We start from the raw sequence: 17903 nt of genomic DNA on the forward strand, positions 1-17903 counted from the left end.
CTCTAATCCACAGCTTCGATATCAAATCTATAAACCACACCAGGATAAATACTGTGGTAAAATGAAGCAGAAGAGATTTAGATCTGATGCAGTGATGCAGCCACATTCATATTCATGTGATACGATCAGACAATGTGGAACGTGATGGAACAAAAATCAACATAAGTGCTGTTAAAATATTCTGGTTCAGAGTCCTGAACATGGGTCAAGCTGCAAAATATCTGACTTCATGTCTTCATACTTCAGCTTCAGGACGTCCTACCACACAGACTGGATGTTGCTCCCTTTATAGCAGCAGAAGTCTTTTTACAGATGTCTTCACAGGCTCAAACTCCAGATGTGTAGTGGTTCACATTTTAAGGTTTTGTTTGACACTGTGCAGCTACGACTCTCCCCCAGTGATTAAACTGCAAACCATCTACAAAAGACTCACGGGTCCTTGAGCTCCTAAAGCTGGACTCTGAATTATTTTAGCTCTTATGCTTCTGGAGCCTCTGACAATGAATAAACTTCCCTCAGTCCCACAGTTTAACACTTCAAACACCTTAAAATGAAGCTGCACGCCTCCGTTCTCTGAAGCACCGACACAAGAACTCAATGCATCGCCGTACTCCACGTTTTGAGTCAGAATCTAAGTTTCCTCCACAGACTCTCAGGAAACCATTTCATTCAATAACACTGGGGATGGCTGCTGCCATCAAGGAGTGTCATTGCTATGGGGTGGGGGTGCCTGGTCTGGTCTAGGTGGGTGCTACATGTCTAAGTAACATCCACACCAATGAATGCCAGGTCCAGAAGTTTCCCAGCAGAACATTGAACTGTCACAAGATGGTTTAAATGTTATTCACTTCTCCTGGTCATAATGTTGTGGCTGATCGGTGTATACGTATTATTTATCATGTCATTGCTGTGCAGTAGGTCCCATTGGAGTTATCATTATTCATGATATTCATGATGCACATATTGTTTCTTGCAGTTTCCAGTTTAACTGTAATCAGTTAGTTCAGTTTAGTTTTTCTTACTCTACATTTTTCTCTCCAGCTGAGCAGCAGCAGCGTCGAAGACCTAAAGGTTCAGAGTTTGATTCCCATCGTTCAGATCTGTAAACCGACCAGAAGCTCAAGTCTCTGCTCTGATTTCCTGATTTCCAGCTGGAGACGGTTTCTAATCTCTGATCATATTTGACGTGAATGATACTCGGAGGTTCAGCTCATCGCTGCTTTCTGAACAAAAGCTGTTCCACAAAAGCAGAAAATGTGTTTGGCTGCTTCCAGACAGACTCCAACCTTGACCTACCTCCTCAAAGATCAGCTACACGAAACGAGGAGGATCAAACCAGGACAACAACATGCAGGACATCACTCTGATCTCTAGATGTTGGTCTAACGGTCACCGACGCCTCTTCTCCTTCTTCTTCTCCTCCTCTAACAAGCTGAGCTCTCTTTGTCCAGCTTCTGTTTCTGGTGAGTTAATCTTCTCCTTAATAAAACGTGATCTTGTGACGTCTATCTTTTCTGTGACTCACGTCGGCTCCGTTGATCAACCATCCTTGGACACAGATCCCTGACAGCACCGGCTCTCAGTTCCTCATTGACTGCCGCTACGTCGTCACACCTCACTGCCATCATAATTATGACGGCAATTAATCTTGGCAAATCTGTCCTGCAGGATCCACGTTAGCCCGGCGTCTAGCTCACTGTTCGCTTATTGTTATTGTTGACTGGGATATTTTCAAATTCCCTTTTCTCCAGGAAACACAGCTTTCCTTTTCACTCTTTATCCTCCAGTTTGTCAGTGTGATCATTTTGAAATTCTCTCCTCATGTGAAGGATTAATCTCTCTACCTGTTCTTGTGTGAGGCCTCTGTAGCGGATCCCTCCGTCCCTGGGAGGACGGATGATGGCACAGCCTGGACAAAAAGAGAAGAAGAAGAAGAAGGATGATGATGATGAAGGCTGCAGGATGTGCAGACATGATGTAGATGTATTACAGCCACATGATATACTATATCAGTTTTACTGACGCCGTCCTTCGCTGCACAAATTACAGCACTTCATTCAGGTCACTTAGCAATCTGTGGAGTCGCTGCTGTCCATTAATGCATCTTGTAAACACTCGAAGGAAAAAACACACACAACACACACACAACACAAATTACCTCCAGCTGATGAATTATGTATGGGCACGACGAGAGATGGAAGAGCACAGAGAATCATCAGAAACAGTAGCCGAGCCATTTCTGGATCTGAAAGAGACGGAGCAGAGAGACAGAGGTTTTAAAATAGGGAAGTGTGACGGAGGAAGTGAGGGATCTGGAGCCAGACGGAGAGACGCTGATCATGCTGCTCATGTACGACACAGATACAGTCACTTTCACTTCAACTCTTTTGGCTCCGTTTTCAGCCGGTGCACGGACGGGATGAGCGGCTCAGGTTCGGACGTTTTCACACCGAGGCGACACCGACGTCTCTTCCTGTCGGGATGGAAACGTATCTGAAGCAGCTTTGCTCTGCTGCTGCTGCTGCTGCTGCTGCTGCTGCTGCTGCTGCTGCTGCTGCTGCTGGTGCTGCTGCCTTTCAGCCCACCTATTATCTGAGAACCGGTGCTTCACTGAATGCAACTCAAACCGTCAACAATTCACTCCCAGATTGGGGTCTGCTGTATTAGTGGTGGATAATGTGACCTGGAGGTTAGAGATAGAATAGAAATAGAAAAGCTTTTATTGTCACTGTTCGCATACGACGAGGGCGCAACGACACCCGCCACAGCGGCGCTTTTAAAAAAGAATAAAATACAAAAAATAAACCTCAACAACATGCACTCACACACAGTCAGGGACAGCCCTCGACTGGTTGTCCTCATATTTATCAGACAGGAGGTTTTATGTTGCTGTGAGTCGTTTTAAATCATCTGTGTAATGTGGTGTTCCTCAGGGGTCGGTTTTAGGACCAGTTCTATTTTCTTTGGACACATAATCCACAGACATGGTGTCTCCTCTCCATGACATTTAAAAACTGGATGAGCAACAGCTTCCTGCAGCCAGAGCAGCTTCTACCTTTGGCTGGTTGTCCTGCTGTGAGGAACACCAGCGTCTGGTTCCGCTCTAACTCCAACTGACCCGCCTGACGAAGCTAGTCCACTCCAGCTGCCAGGCTTTTAACCAGATCCAGGAAAGACGGTTCTATCAGATCTCCACTGGCTCCCAGTTTGTTGTAGAATCGATTTTAAGATCTTACTGATTCATTTTAAGTCTCTTCATGGCCCCGGGCTACATCGCTGACCTTTTTGTTTTGCACCACTGAGGCCGGATCATACCTCAGGATCCACAGGCAGAGGTCAGGTCTGGTTCTAGGGGCCCGGCTGAAAACGAAAGGTGAAGGAATGATGTGCCCGAGGAAGTCGGGTCAGCTGACTCTGTGATGGATTTTAAATTTAATCTGAGAGCATTTCCTGTTTTTGTTTTATTAGTTTTTCCTGCAGGTTTTATGTTTCTGTGAAGCTCTTCATAATGTTGATTTGAAACGCACTAAACAAACAAGGATTATTATTCTTCACGGACAGATTGAGGCAGGGATGAGGAGCGGCCCACGAGAGACAACTTCTCCACCTGTGAGGTTTCAGGACTTTGATGTGAATGTGAGGAGTTAATTCAGCGTTAAATCAAACAGAAAACGTCCTGATATGTGACGGACTAAGTTAAAGCCGAGGAGGAGGAGGACTCCACGGGGGACGGGATGAACGTGATGCGGAAAGTCCTGGAGTGTTTGCATTAGACTGTATCAGTGACAAAGCCACTATATATAGATGCTCATTTGCAGTTTTGAATAATAAATGTGGCATTAACGGGGACTTCACACACACACACAACATAAACACATGCATACACTCAACAAGCCAGTGAGGGGGTGGAGGGAGAGTGTGTTTGGGATGGGTGGGGGAGTGGGTGGGGGGGGGGGGGGGGGGGGGTATAACAAAGCAAAGCACCACAGAGAGGGAGACAGATGGCAGCGAGGCTCGCATGTGGAAGACAGACAAACTCTGCTGGAGACTTCATTAGTATTATCCAGAGTATTTTTGGAGTTCACTGACAAGAGACACCACCAGAGGAAAAAAATAAAAACAACAGTGTGTGCTCTTGTCCTGTGTGGGAAGAGAGGGAGGGAGGGAGGGAGGGGGGAAAGGAAGGGGGGAGAAAGGAGGACAGCCCAGCAGGAGTCATTAATACCAGCAATCACACACTGAGCTGGATGGAAGCAAAACTATGAGAGAGGCCGGATTCAGGACCAGGCCTCTAGATTCTGGCTTCAGCACCACGGACAGCTCCACACACCCACCCCCCTCCATCCACCCATCCATCCACCCACAGCCCCCTCCGCCTCCAGGATCCCCTCCGCTCACTTCCTGGCGTGTTCCCGGTGCCAGAGGCCGCAGAGGAAGGAGCCCCGCACCGCCTCCTTCCAGCGCGGCCCCGCACGTATAGAGGCTATTCTGAGGCGGGTCCGCGCAGGGATCCACACACACACACACACACACACACACACACACACACACGGATGCAGCATTTTTCATTTCGTGCGTGGCTGAGCATGAACCCACCGAGACGTGAGGGTCACGGTGAGGCTGCCACCAACCGTACGCCGCCGGTAGTTGCTTGTCGGCTGTTGACGAGGGAATCCGTGCCGGCCTGTAGAGGGAAGGCCGAGCATGTTAACGAGCCGAGTCCGGTCCTCCCCCCCACCCCACCACCACCACCTGACTAAAATCTAAAATAACATATCACCCCCCTCCCTCCCTCCCCCCTCCTCCCCCTCCTCCCCAGCCGGCTGCATGTCGTGCACCAGGCGTAAAACCTCTCCTCTCCCTGTAAAGCAGAAACCAAAACGCAGACAGGATGGCGACGGGACCTCAGAGCAGATCAGGCCTCCTGAAGATCCTGGACCGAACCTGACATCTGTCTGGGTTCTGTCTATGTGCGCGCGACGAATACACACACACACACACACATATATATGTTTAATTTCTGAATAAATGTGGATTCATTCACCCAGAGGAACAGCAGCATCCAGCGCCCCGGGGCGAAGCTGGAGCGTGGGGTACTTACTATTAGTTTCGATGCGCTCAGTCAAAGATAACAGTGCGTCCTCCGGGTGGGACCCGCCAGCCAGAGGGGGGGAGGAAGGGAGGAAGGAAGGTGGAGGGGGGGGGGGGGGTGCAGGAAGGAAAGCTAGAAGCCCGTGGAGTCGTGATTATTTGGTCAAGATGTGCATCTCTGCAGCGGCTCTTATGGCTGTTTTAATATGGCTGTAGAGGGAATGTGCAGGCTGCTCCGTCCGTAAACACAAGGCTACAAAAAAAAAAAAAAAAAAGCCCGAGCCTCCTCTTCCTCTTTCTCTTCCTCCTCTTCTTCTTCTTCGTTTATTTCCTCCGTGTGCTGCAGGTGCGCGAGGCAAATGACAAAACTAAATCCACACACAAAAAAAAACTAAAAAGAAAAAGAAATCTACATGCACTATATACAAACGCGTCCACATACACGACGGAACAGATTCACCTCTCTCTCTCTCTCTCCCCCTCTCTCTCCCCCCTCCCTCCCTGTTCCTCTACAATCTTCGTCTAATTCGCGACGTCATGATGGAGACGCGCCGTGCGTAACGGTCCCTCTCTCACGCATTTATCCCTTCTTCTCCTCCTCCCTCTCCCTCTCCCTCTCTCCGGGATGAAACACGCACAACAGCAGCAGATATATCCTAATGAATGTGGAGGAGCGGGACTAGGATTTGTGATAATCTCGCGGATTTACTCCACAGACAGTGAATAATAATTCTATCGCGGCGGAGGAGACTCAAGACGCGGGTGGAGGTGCAGATATGGCGCCGTGGTGTTAACAGACTACACTGTTAAGCCCCCCACCCCCCCCCCCACCCCCCCTTTTTTTTCTAAAGCTCTTTGCAGCTTAAGTCAGTCATCTCTACAACACTGGTCATCTGTTAAATCAAAGCTCTGATTCTCCTCTGCTGAAGAACTGAAGCACTGAACCCAACACCTGCTGGATCCATGCTGTCCACTCACATTAAAAGATGAGTTTGAATATTGTTAGTGGGCGGGGGGGGGGGGGGGGGGGGGGGGGGGGCTTTGAGGGGAGGGGCCTCTGTGGATCCTCCCACAGATACTTGATCAGTTTGGGATCTAGTGAATTTGGAGGCCAGGTCAACACGTTGTGCTGTTCTTCATGTTTTTTTGAGTTGTTCCTAAAGTGTTTTTGTGGCTGCATCCTGCTGGGGATGGCTGCTGCCATCAAGGAGTGTCATTCCTATGGGGTGGGGGTGCCTGGTCTGGTCTAGGTGGGTGCTACATGTCTAAGTAACATCCACACCAATGAATGCCAGGTCCAGAAGTTTCCCAGCAGAACACTGAACTGTCACAAGATGGTTTAAATGTTATTCACTTCTCCTCCTGTCAGTGGTCATAATGTTGTGGCTGATCGGTGTATAGTACTATTTGTTCTTTGCATTATTGTTCAACACCATCTGAAAGTGTTTAGTGAGTGATTACTAAGAACATTGTGACCAGAATATAGAAAAGTGTTGAAGAAAGAGAACAACAACCAAGTCCTCCGCTCTAAAGGACCGGTGTTTGTTATCGACCAGATATCAACTCTTTTAGAACTGAACACTTGGATGAAACATCAACACACTCTTGATAGTAGTTTGTTGTATCGACACATTTAGGTTCAGTGTGTTTGTTGTCACGTTTTAGATTTGGGGAAGGAGGCAGCACTCGTAGCATTTCCTTCTAGAGCTGCTAGTCTTGACCTTCCTAGTTTCTTTTCCTCCTCCGTGCTCTTTGGTAGCAGCAGTAATACAACTGTGTTTTTGTTTAGTTTCATTTCATATTACTAATCTCTTTTCCCCGTCGTCCAGCCTCAGCGCTGTGCTTTCTGCTAATTTACTAAAAAGACAGAATAAACCCGTCACTAAACCAGTAACATGTGGTGTAATGCTGGGTCAAGAAACAATGAACATATGTGATGTTGAGGAGGTCAGGAAGTAGGATCTGCTTTATTGATTATAGTCATGACAATGATGCATAAATAGGAAACATGTGGACCAATTCACAAAGGGGGGGGGGGGGTTAAGACAGCAGTGATGGTGTTTCAGGTAAAACGGTGACAATAATGAGGATTTTAATCTTTACAACAACACGTTTAACTGTACACGGCCATGTTTTTGCAGCTTTGTAATAATTATACATCCATTTACACACGTCATTCCTCCGCTTTTGCATCTTTGACAATCAAAGTACGAAAATCAGAACGAAAAAACACAAAATCAATCTTCAAGTCTGGTTGGGGCCGGGCCGAGTCAGATTATTAAAACATCTTTTTTAAAAACAAATCCTAAAAGGGCACTGGTTTGTTCTTTAACCTGTTCTAAACAGAGACCACAGCTGAGAACTACTCAGGCTGAACTTGTTCTGCGTCAAGGCACGGTTCAGATTACAACAAAGGGGCTCGTTCTTTTTTTTTTTTTAAAAAGAGGAAACACGTCGCTGCCAAAAAGAAATCCACTTACACACATGTAAACAATATCCAAATGAGATGTGGAGAAGGCGTCCACTGCACGGCAACGCAACGCACAAACGATGAAACTGAAGCAGCAGCAGCGAGGCCGAGCTCCGTGGTCTGAGCTTGAACGTGTCGGTGTGTGTCTGGGCCGGTAGCCCTGATACGTGTCGGTGTGTGTCTGGGCCGGTAGCCCTGATACGTGTCGGTGTGTGTCTGGGCCGGTAGCCCTGATACGTGTCGGTGTGTGTCTGGGCCGGTAGCCCTGATACGTGTCGGTGTGTCTGAGTGCATGCTGTCAGGCTGGAGGCAGTCCTCATCGTCTTCAGACTCATTTCAGGAAATATTCAAAAAACACATTCTCTCTCTCTCTCTCTCTCGTGCCTTAAAAACTAAATAATAGTAACAGAGCACTACGTGCAGCATGTTGCCGTAAATAAACATTCAAACATGCTTTTCACTGTGCATCGACCGACCGACCGACACACAGACAGACAGAGAAACTGTTTTTGTCATCTTTTCCCTACTTGGTGATCTCGGTGTGTGTGGAGAGGCCGACCCTAACCCTCCACCTTCAAGTAACGAGACCCGACATGACTGGAGGGGAAACAGTGGAGAGGAGGAGGAGGAGGAGGAGAGGAGGGAGGGTGGTGTTTGTTTCACCAGTCTCACCAAATCAGATCAAGGATTTGCCTGGGAAGGAAAGAAATGACGCCTCTCTGAATGTGTCTGATCAAACCTTCTCCACTGCTCCTTCATGCTCAGGGATCCCTCAGAGGGAGTGAATATACAGAATACATGTCCTGCAGGGGGTTAAGCTCTCTAGCTTCCTGTAGTGTTCTAACTAGGCTGCAGCTTTAGAGTAATGTGTTGTCAGTCAAAGTACGTGTGCTTATTTACACCTACACCTGCACGACTCCAGTGTTACGTGTTCAGCTGATTCTCTTGTCTTCTCTTGCTTTGGTCGGTGCCTCCGCGTTAGCTCCCAGCAGCTGTGGCGGCGCCGGCCTCACAAGCTGAAGCTTCGATGGTGCTGCTTGCAGAACTGCTGCTTGCGCTCTCTGGAGGTGGCTTCCGTCAGCTTGTCTCTTTTATTCATCGCTCGCTCCTTCTCCCCCTCGTCTCCGGTCACGCTGCCGACGTCGCTGAGGTCCCCGAGGTGCTCGATGGAGTCGTATTTCTCCAAGTCGGACGCGATGGTCTGCAGGCTGAAGACCGACAGGGAGTCCGACCCCGCCCGCTCCCGCTCCTTCTCTTCGTCCTTCTCCTTGTATCGCTCCACCAGGTCGATGGCGGCATCCACCCGATCCCTCCTCGTCGCGCCGCCGCAGGCCCCGCCTTCCGCCTGGACTTTGACGTCGGACTCGGCTCCGACGGGGGGGCTCCGCCCAGCGCAGACGGTGGGGCATCCTCCCTCGGCCTGGTCCCGCCCCCTCTGAGCGTGGATCTGCTCGCTGATTTGCTCCAGGTTGCGCAGGGCGATGGAGTAGCGGGTCTTGACTTTGGCTACGTGCTGTTCCAGCTGCAGCACTTTGGTCTTGTGCTCCTGGTGTCACACAGAGCGCATCATCACCTTCAACACTGATTTTAGCCTTTTTCATTGGACGCAAAATTAGTACACACCACCGAGTGAGAGCAGGATGAGAGGATGAGTCATCAAACGTTTTTAAACCATCTTCCTAGAACTAAATCCTAAAATAGCAGTAAATTATGTTTATTTTCTTCATTGTTGGGTCAGGTACTGGCGTAGAGGTGACGTTTAATGCAAGACATCCTCTTAAACATCTAAAAACACAACATCTGATGCTTCACACTCTGCGTCTGCTTTACCTCCAGGATGTGGTTGAACTGCGCCTTGAGCTCAAAGTACGGCTTGGACTTGACGATGACTCTTTTGAGGGACTTCTGCAGCATCTGGACCCGAGCCTCGGCCTCCTGGCAGGCGTGGGTGACCCGCATGTGCTCCCTCTCGCTGCGGAGTCGCTCCTCCTCGGCTTCGTTCACCTGCGAGAGCCAGGCGTTAACACACAAGTAAAGGTCTGGAACTTTAAGGTCTGTTAACAGAAAGGCTCTTTCTCTCGTCGTCCTGTATCTATACACACTCTAGGAGACAGAAAACAGCAGCATGCATCCAGGCTGTCCGTTACAGCTGAGAAGAAGCAAAAGCCCACGAGCTGTCTGGCTCATTTTCTGCTAAGTGTGCCAATCGTAACCCAGCAACAGTCGGTTTGTGAATGCGTGTGAGGCTGCCAAGAAACCCACTTAGCTAGTACATGCTTACTTTTCACACACGCAGCGGAGCAGTGAGGTTGAGGAAAGAAAGAAAGTCAAAGAATGTGTTTGGACAACAAAACCCTCGCTAGCAAAAAGCCAGCGGGAATGATTTATCAAAGCCTTTCTCTTACGTAACCCACGGCACCAGTTATCTGTTATTTTCAGCTGAACACCAGCTCACTCATTAGGGAATGTGTTCCGCCATGCATCTCTGAACCGCGCGCCTCCTCTTCTCCGTTACCTTGGAGGTAGCGTGGTTCAGCATCTCCTGCCAGGTGGGATCCAGAGTGTTCTTGCCGTCGGCCATCAGGCCCTGCTCCGCCACGTAGACCATCTCCCTGGCAGCTGTGTGCATAGAAACCGCTCTCTCGTAGCTCAGCGCTGCCTTCTGGGTCTCCTGCTGGGCCTGCAGAGAGACGACAAACCTTTTAACAGAGGTGGAAAACGACGAGGACACGGCGCCCTGTTCTGTTCAGGCTAAATGCGTCTGTAAAACTGTTTTTGATTTAAAACGCTTAATGAAATAAAACTTGCCATGCTAATAGGTAAACAAAACAATCCTACGCCTTTTAATTATTTAGTTATTCCTACTTTAGCTTTAACTATTTACACTTTCTAAAGGGGAAAACTGCACAAAACACCTACAGGGACACAGAGACGCTTAAAAGTATTGACATCCAACTAAATTTCCTACATTTCTACATAAAATTGACTCAATTCCCGAAAGTCGACAAAGAGAACTAAATATTACACTTGTGTATTTGTTTATTCCGTGAAAATTAGCCAATATTACGTATCAGTGAGGACCTCTAGGATTACAAGTTCATTTCAAGGCCAGATTAAACTCCATCTGTTCAGAAGTGTTTCCAATCAATGTCATGAGGCTGGACTTGTTTTAAAAGTCAAGGATTTGTCTCAGGCTGATCAGATGTTGTCGAGTCTTTTTTAATGCAGAAATGTAGAAATGTGTGACGGATGCAAGCGTCACTAAAGCACATAAATATGTACCTTACAGTGTTCAGGCCCAGTGAATCTAACTTGGGATCAGATTTCTCTCCCCTGCTCAGATTTACCTTTGTATGTTTGTATAAACGAGCAGAACACCTGAATCAGGACACTCCCAATGAAAAGTACTGCAGGCAATAAACACAGATTCTTTAAAAAAACCACACAAACAGACGGGTCACCTGTCCAGTCACACGTTATCTGTGCGTACCTCCTTCGCCAGGCGTCGAGCTTCGTAGTACGGCCTTGCCTTCTCTATGCAGCTACCAAGCTGGGAGCTCTGAGCGTTCAGCTTCCTGGCAGACTCGGTGAGAATCTTCCGGTATCCCGATCTGGCATCCTGGATGTTTAACGCGTGAAAACGACAAGGTTACATTCACCTGCGATCGAACAGCTGATCAGATTTCACACGATAGAGCAGCAGGAAGCTGGACGATCTATTCACAAGCTGCCGGCACCAGTATACTTTCACTTTTAAATGGACAAGACAAATGATTTATAAAAAGGAATACCCTGGATCAATCGGGACACCCCTGGTTCATACAATAAAGATCCAGAGAAAGTTTAACATTGTGTGAACAGCTGTTTATTGGGCGATCTCTCTCTGCTTACATCCAGCTGCAGCTCCAGGTTGTTGATTTCTGCGCTGGCTTCATTCAGGTGCTCCAGTTCATCCTGTGGGCACAAAACAAAAACGATAACAATGACTAACGACCCGGTGACGACAGGAGATTGTGCTTCATTTTCATGTTGCTATGGTGATATCTAGTGACAATAGACAAGATCATCAGTGCAGATCCGGATTTGCACAGATTACAGTATTATGAAATTAACCACAAAACCCCTGGAAGTAAATATCCACATTTCAACAGATATCTACTTAGTGTTAATTGACAGTAATCCAGAATGACACACCTGGGTGCAGTGATTAAATCCGGTCTGATTCATTCATAAACCCAACTCAGGGACCACTAACAGGGACCACAGCAGCCGGGCTCTCTCACCTGGATCCTGGGGTCCAGCTCCTCTTCGTACGGGCTGTGTAACTGCTCCACAGCTCCGCTTTTCGGCTTCTCGTTGTCGCTCTCCTCGCAGGTGTCCCGGAGCGACGACTCTAGTGTTGTCCCGGCACTGTCGGCAGCTTTGACCTCCTTGTCTCCCCCGGGAATGACCTCCCTCCACTCTCCCACATCCGACTCCCCGGAGCCGGCGGGGCTCTCCCGCAGGTCGCCTGGCTCCATCCCAGGCCACACAGTTTCGCTAGCAGCAGCAGCAGCAGTAGCAGCGGTAGCAGCAGTTAGCTCAAGGGCTGCAGACGTGGCTTGCCGACGTATAAACCCCGGCCCTAGCAACTACCACCGGCCGAGGAGGGTAATCACGGAGGGGTAAATTTGAAAGTAATTCCAGCGGTGACGAATGTTGTCGAGTTTATAATCTTCCATAATAAAGTGACACCCCGGCGGCACACTGACTGACTGGAGCTAGCCTAGCCGGAGAGCTAGCATGCTAACAGGCTAACGCCCGTCCGCGAGAACCTTAACGGTTATTTTTTACAGTGAGCGCGCGAGGACAAACGGGCGCAGTGAGGTGAAAAGTGAAACGAGGTAAATCGCTACGGCCTCCGATGTCTCCCCTTCCCTCCTCCATCTCTTACCGGCTCTCCATTACTTTAGCTAGGCTAGCTAGCTAGCGGCTTCGGCTTCACATCATCATTACAAATGAGGTAAACACACCAGAGGCGGACGCTACGCTAGCTCTGGCTGACGCGCTTCACCGTTTGAGCCAACACGGCCACCGTAGACACAGAAACACGACGAGAAACGCGAACACGTAAAAGCACTGAATAATAATAATAATAATAATAATAATACATCGTATTTATGGACGCCTTTCAGGGCACTCAAGGCAATTTAATTTTTTAATATTCAGTTATTTTATTATTCTTGTAGATAGTGTATATTGATTTTTGTTTTTCTGTTTTATTTTTCTTTTGTTTATTGTAGTTTTTTGTTACATATTATGTATGGTGTGCTGAGTGCCTGTGCATTGCTGCTGCAACTGTCTATCTATCTATAAATTGTATTATACTTAATAAAAACAAAGGTCTTAAACACTGGAAGAATGAGTTTAAATTGCTCTATAAGTCACTGAAACATGTTAAAGATACAAAAGGACTGAGATTATGCTTCATTTTGCACAACATACCGCCTCTATTAATTTATTCTCATACTTACTCTATTGTAATCTATAGTAATCTCTACTCATCTATTGTATTGTGCTGCTGTAACATATCAATAAAGTATATACCTATCCGTTTGCTATTAAATGACTTGTTAGCCCGTACATATGTTGTTATATTGTTGGTGTCTGTCATGTTTTTTATTTGTTTTAATCTACTACTGCTCAGCTGGGAGAAATTGTGTTCAGTATGATTGATGCTACCTTGCGTTTTCTTAATATGACTTCTTTCTCTAGTTATCAGTACAAGCAGCTCCTGTTAGACAGCTCCAATAAGCCCCTTGTTCCTGTGCATCATATTATTAGGAATTAGTTTGGACCTCTGTATAATTTAAAATGAATCATTAAAAAGCATAGATGTGTATTCATTTTTTTTTTATTCCAAAAAAAAAACCCAAAAAAACATACAAATACACAGGTGTAGTGGTTTTGTCAGGGAAACAAACCGACAGGGATTATTATAGTGAAGAATCAAACTAAATGATCGGACATAAAAACGTGAGCAGGAAGAACTGGTTTTGGATCAGATGTCAGATTACGCTTGCAGCTACAACCAGTCACCGGCACGAGAAGCGACCACGCCACCACATCCTCCTTTCTGTTACCGCACATAAACAGGTCACAAAGACGACGACTGCAAATAATTTAAAGTGGCACACTAGGTAATTGCATTGCAAACGCACTGATGAACGTTATGTGCACGAATGGCGTCATATAAAAAATAGATCTCTGGCGATATTACAGCAGATTTGTCTAATACATCGTTTGGCCGGCGCTCTATACTGTAAGAAGGAATAATCAAAAAGACCTGAGTAGCATTGGCGACAACCCCTACAATCTCATCCGTACCGCACACAAAGAACTGGAGCACAGATCACTTTTCCTATTTGGTCTGGAATGTTTTGCCCGACGGACGTTTAGAGATTCAGAAAAGGCTTCTGCACAGATACGTAGTCCTGGATCATCAGCTCCAGGTGGGGTCATACTGGGTCCACCCTGGAGGCGGCGCCAAGTAGATTCTCCGTCCTCTTGACATGAAACTGACCACCCCTCTGTATCCTGTCCTTGGGACTCCAGACTTCAAGTCGTCCATGATTCCCAGGTTCTTTGCCATCGTCTTGAAGCTGTCTTTACTCGAGTACTGAAGGCGGAAGGGCCCCGGCCCCTTCAGCTGCCCCTGCTTCACATCTTCATATGTAGCTACGGGAGCACTGTAAACCTCCTTCTCAAACTTTTCTCTGTACGTCTCCTCCTTCAAGTAACTCAGGTCTAATTTGGTGAAAGGCACAAACTCAGTGTTGAGCTTAATGTAGCGCAGGTACTTGTCGTAAAACTGGCCCAGACTCACGCCCTGCCGGCCAAACGTCAGGGTCCGTGAGATCTCTGGCCGTATGCAGGCCCGGTCCAGGCGCTGCTCGGGCTGGCGCATCCAGTCGTCCCAGAATGCAGCGGGCCACTTCGGCTCCAGCTCCTCCCACACCTCCCTGAGGAGCATCCACCCCAGGCCGGGAAAGAAGTCCGTCCGGTAGAGCAGGTTGGCCTTGCCAGGATCCACGTACCCATCCCTGCCGTTGTCATTCCAGGCAGACGCACACCACAGGCTGCGGTCGGATTTCAGGAGTGGCAGCGACGCGCGGAAATACTCAAAGAAGTCTGGCGCCACCTACAGTAGGAGATGAATAATTCAGTTTAGATAAACAAGTGAAATCAAGCGTTTCAAAGAGGAACTGCTCCACCTTTAAACATGAAGGAACGAACATTTAAATGCATACAAACAGAACGTGAACTAATGAAGGGTCTAATTACCTCCAGGTCATCCTCTACAATCACAACGGAGGAATGAGAAAGAGTCCTGAACACCTGGTTGAGAGCCCAGCGGTAATGTCTGGAGATTTTGTAGTAGCCCTGAAACTTCTTGTGCTCCGGTCGCACCGAGACGTCCGACAGGTCCGGCTGCTTCAGGTGAGTTACCTTATCGCCATAGGAGCGGATCACCTCGGCCGTGTCAGCGTGTCCGCAGTCCTGGCTCACGATGATGGGGTAGAGCTCCGCTGAGGGACGGTGCTGCAGGAGTTTGTCCACGCAGCGTCTCACGGTGACGCGGTTACAGGCGATGACCAGGACGGGGATGACAGGTTGGCGTGGGGGGGCGACAACGACCTTGGGTCTGCCTCTGACCGGCGACTCCCACAGTGACTTGTGGCTCTGGATCTCCAGCAGGATTTCTTTCTGCCTCACGATCTCGGCCTCGAACGTGTCGGCTATCCGGAGCACTTCTCCCACCACGTCACCCGTGGGGCTCTCGGCCTCTTCCCCCTGCTCTCGGCCGGGCTGGCCGGGCTGGGGTCTGCTCCACAGCAGGAGCACGAGTATGGCGTTCCAGGTGACGAAAAGGAAGGCGCCACAGAAAATGAGAGAGCCTCTCTTGCGGATCATGGCCCAGGAGCTCAGGAGGGGAGGGAGAGCAGCGGTGGTAGTGGTAGTGGTAGTGGTGGGGGGTCAGGGGGGTTCAGGAGGACAGGATCTGAACAGAAAGACGTGTCCTTGTTACAGACAATAGGAACGGGATACAGGAAGGGCAGCGTGCGTCCTGTAGCATCACAAGAGCATGACTGGAGGTCGTGTTGCAGATACTGAAGTTATAAAGACACAACGAGATGAAAATGGGTGAATTGTGACGACGGCCGGACTCATCTTTGGAGTCGAGCTCTTATTCCAACGGATCCTTTAACTTTCAGCGTCTTCTTTCATCTGAAACGAGAAGAAGATTCACAAATTAAAAGCTTAACCCTCATAGAGTCTTGGACGACCCCCCCCCCCCCCCCCCCCCCGTGTCTGGTCCGGTCTGGTCTGGTCTGGTCTAGGTGGGTGCTACATGTCTAAGTAACATCCACACCAATGAATGCCAGGTCCAGAAGTTTCCCAGCAGAACACTGAACTGTCACAAGATGGTTGATGATTTTCACTTCTCCTGTCAGTGGTCATAATGTTGTGGCTGAAACTCAACTCAAAAGCTTTGGTCTATTTTTTTTTTAATATTGTTTTTTTATCTCCTTTATCTAATGTGACTTTATGGGAGCGTCTGCAACAACACTATTGCCTTGAAGGATCAATAAAATATAGATATTATATATATTTATCTATTTATATTATATCTATTTATATTATATCTATTGGCCACTTGCTCGTGTACAATCCACGGGCAGTAAAAACCACATTTACATGAAACTACGTGAGAAAAAAACATTCAAAGGTCAAATTTTGAAGATAAGTAACACGAGAGAGAAAAACAGGAAACAGACGAGCTCATGCAAATATGGATCCAGTAGTAGGAAGTTGGAGGAATGATGATTCAGCCAACGGATCGATCTTCTCTTATCACCTGTAGCTGCCTCGGTGCACACACCGAACAGCTTTTATGTATTTGGAACAGATTAAAACTTTAAATTCTGCCTCTGGACAAACAGCTTGACAGCCCCTACTGTAAACACAGCAGCCTGAGGAGCAGTAAATTAGCCTTTTACCCTGACTGTGTGCCCACTTCTTCTTCTTCTTCTTCGCGTGTCCATTTTCTTCCAAGACGACAACCGGTGAAAAAGACAGAACGACGGGAGGCGACGGGACCGCTGGGGCCGACGGAGAGCGGCGGCGTCTTCCGCTTGTTTCCAGCCGGTTTAAGAGCAACTTAACGCCGCTGGAGTTTCTCCCCTGTCTCGGGGCCAGCGGTGGAGGATTCCGAGAGGAGGGAGGGAGGGGGGAGAGAAAAAAGTAAAACGCGACGACGACGACTTCCTGGTTCGCGGGCAGACCCGGAAGTCCCGCCCCCAACTGTCAGCGCGAGACGTTACCGTTGACATTCGATGTTACGCAACAGATTATATACTATATATATGTACTATATACTTTATTAACAAGCTCAAGATACAAATAAAAATTTAAAATACAAATTATTATTTTTTTAATATTTACATATTTAAATATTCACTTATTTTATAATTCTTGTAAATATTGTGTATATGTTTTTTTTATTATTTATTTATTTATTTTTGTTGTTCTATATTATATATGGTGTCTGTCGAGTGCCTGTACATTGCTGCTGCAACTGTGACATTTCCCAGTCTAAGTAATTTATATATCAGCATTTAGACAGTTTAAAAACAAAAAAAAATAAAAATAAAGATATGAAATTCATAAATAAGTACACACGTTTTGCATATATACAAATCTACAAGAAAAGGAAATAGAAGTAAATAAATAAAGATAAATTATAAGGTGCACTAACATGAATAAGATGCAGTGATCTGTTACAGGAAGCTGAGGTGTTGTACAGTTGCATTGAGTAAGATACAACACAGCGGCAATGACAATGAAAGACATGTTGTGAAAAAAAGAAGAGAAAGAACAAATAAAATAAATAAAGGGACCATTAAAATGCCACATTTAATGGAATTTATCTAAATCTTTAAATATAATAATGGAAATCTGCAGCAGTGGCCTCTCGTGTTTCCATGGAGGTTTAACGTCTGCATTCACACGATGTATTATTAGAAAGAGGGTGAGAGGATTAAAAAGGAGAAGAGGTAGTTATCTTCTAATGAGGATCTGAACTGAATTATATCTCTTTTTTTATGCCTGAGCTGCAGACAGGTGAGTGTAAGTTATAAACAGGCCTCAAGGGACGGAAGCAAAGGTCAAACAATATATAATTAATAACTGCAGCTAACGTCTCACTGGCTCCTTCCAGTTTAACAGGAACAAAACCTGACTGCTAGCACCAGTGGAGAGAATGTGGAGTATTGTTGTGGGGTCTATGGTTGTCATTAGG

General features: G+C 47.2%; 3 protein-coding genes across 3 annotated transcripts in view; all 3 read right to left on the reverse strand.

Moving 5' to 3' along the window:
- gabbr1a (gamma-aminobutyric acid (GABA) B receptor, 1a) overlaps window positions 1-2418 on the reverse strand; it is a gene marked incomplete at its 3' end in the record, with an annotated part of 71505 nt that extends 69087 nt beyond the window's left edge. The window contains exons 1-2 of the mRNA XM_084557985.1: window positions 2159-2418; window positions 1845-1909 (exon numbers count right to left, since the gene is read on the reverse strand). Of these exons, the coding sequence (XP_084414111.1) occupies window positions 1845-1909; window positions 2159-2237 (144 nt within the window). The 5' untranslated portion in view covers window positions 2238-2418. The remainder of the gene's footprint in view (window positions 1-1844; window positions 1910-2158) is intronic.
- A 4607-nt stretch (window positions 2419-7025) lies between these two features.
- On the reverse strand, window positions 7026-12675 carry sh3bp5la (SH3-binding domain protein 5-like, a). Its single transcript, XM_084556653.1, has 6 exons — window positions 11845-12675; window positions 11453-11515; window positions 11052-11180; window positions 10077-10241; window positions 9392-9565; window positions 7026-9107 (listed from the first exon to the last, which is right to left on the reverse strand). Exons 1-6 carry the CDS (start codon window positions 12079-12081, stop codon window positions 8571-8573), a joined length of 1305 nt encoding a protein of 434 aa, XP_084412779.1. The 5' UTR covers window positions 12082-12675; the 3' UTR covers window positions 7026-8570.
- Window positions 12676-13436: 761 nt separating this feature from the next.
- On the reverse strand, window positions 13437-16802 carry mgat1a (alpha-1,3-mannosyl-glycoprotein 2-beta-N-acetylglucosaminyltransferase a). Its single transcript, XM_084556308.1, has 3 exons — window positions 16603-16802; window positions 14885-15829; window positions 13437-14741 (listed from the first exon to the last, which is right to left on the reverse strand). Exons 2-3 carry the CDS (start codon window positions 15512-15514, stop codon window positions 14043-14045), a joined length of 1329 nt encoding a protein of 442 aa, XP_084412434.1. The 5' UTR covers window positions 15515-15829; window positions 16603-16802; the 3' UTR covers window positions 13437-14042.
- Between the last annotated feature and the right edge of the window lie 1101 nt (window positions 16803-17903).

Source organism: Chelon labrosus, assembly GCF_963514085.1.
Source record: "Chelon labrosus genome assembly, chromosome: 12".
NCBI classification, from domain to species: domain Eukaryota; kingdom Metazoa; phylum Chordata; class Actinopteri; order Mugiliformes; family Mugilidae; genus Chelon; species Chelon labrosus.

Excerpts from the sequence above, each read along its gene's own strand:
- sh3bp5la (XM_084556653.1), bottom strand. The coding sequence starts at position 12,081 with ATGGAGCCAGGCGACCTGCGGGAGAGCCCCGCCGGCTCCGGGGAGTCG. Across the intron at positions 11,516-11,844 it reads AGCTGGACCCCAGGATCCAG|GATGAACTGGAGCACCTGAA; the intron begins GTGAGAGAGCCC and ends TTGTGCCCACAG. Across the intron at positions 11,181-11,452 it reads ACCTGGAGCTGCAGCTGGAT|GATGCCAGATCGGGATACCG; the intron begins GTAAGCAGAGAG and ends TTAAACATCCAG.
- mgat1a (XM_084556308.1), bottom strand. The coding sequence starts at position 15,514 with ATGATCCGCAAGAGAGGCTCTCTCATTTTCTGTGGCGCCTTCCTTTTC. Across the intron at positions 14,742-14,884 it reads TTGTAGAGGATGACCTGGAG|GTGGCGCCAGACTTCTTTGA; the intron begins GTAATTAGACCC and ends CTCCTACTGTAG.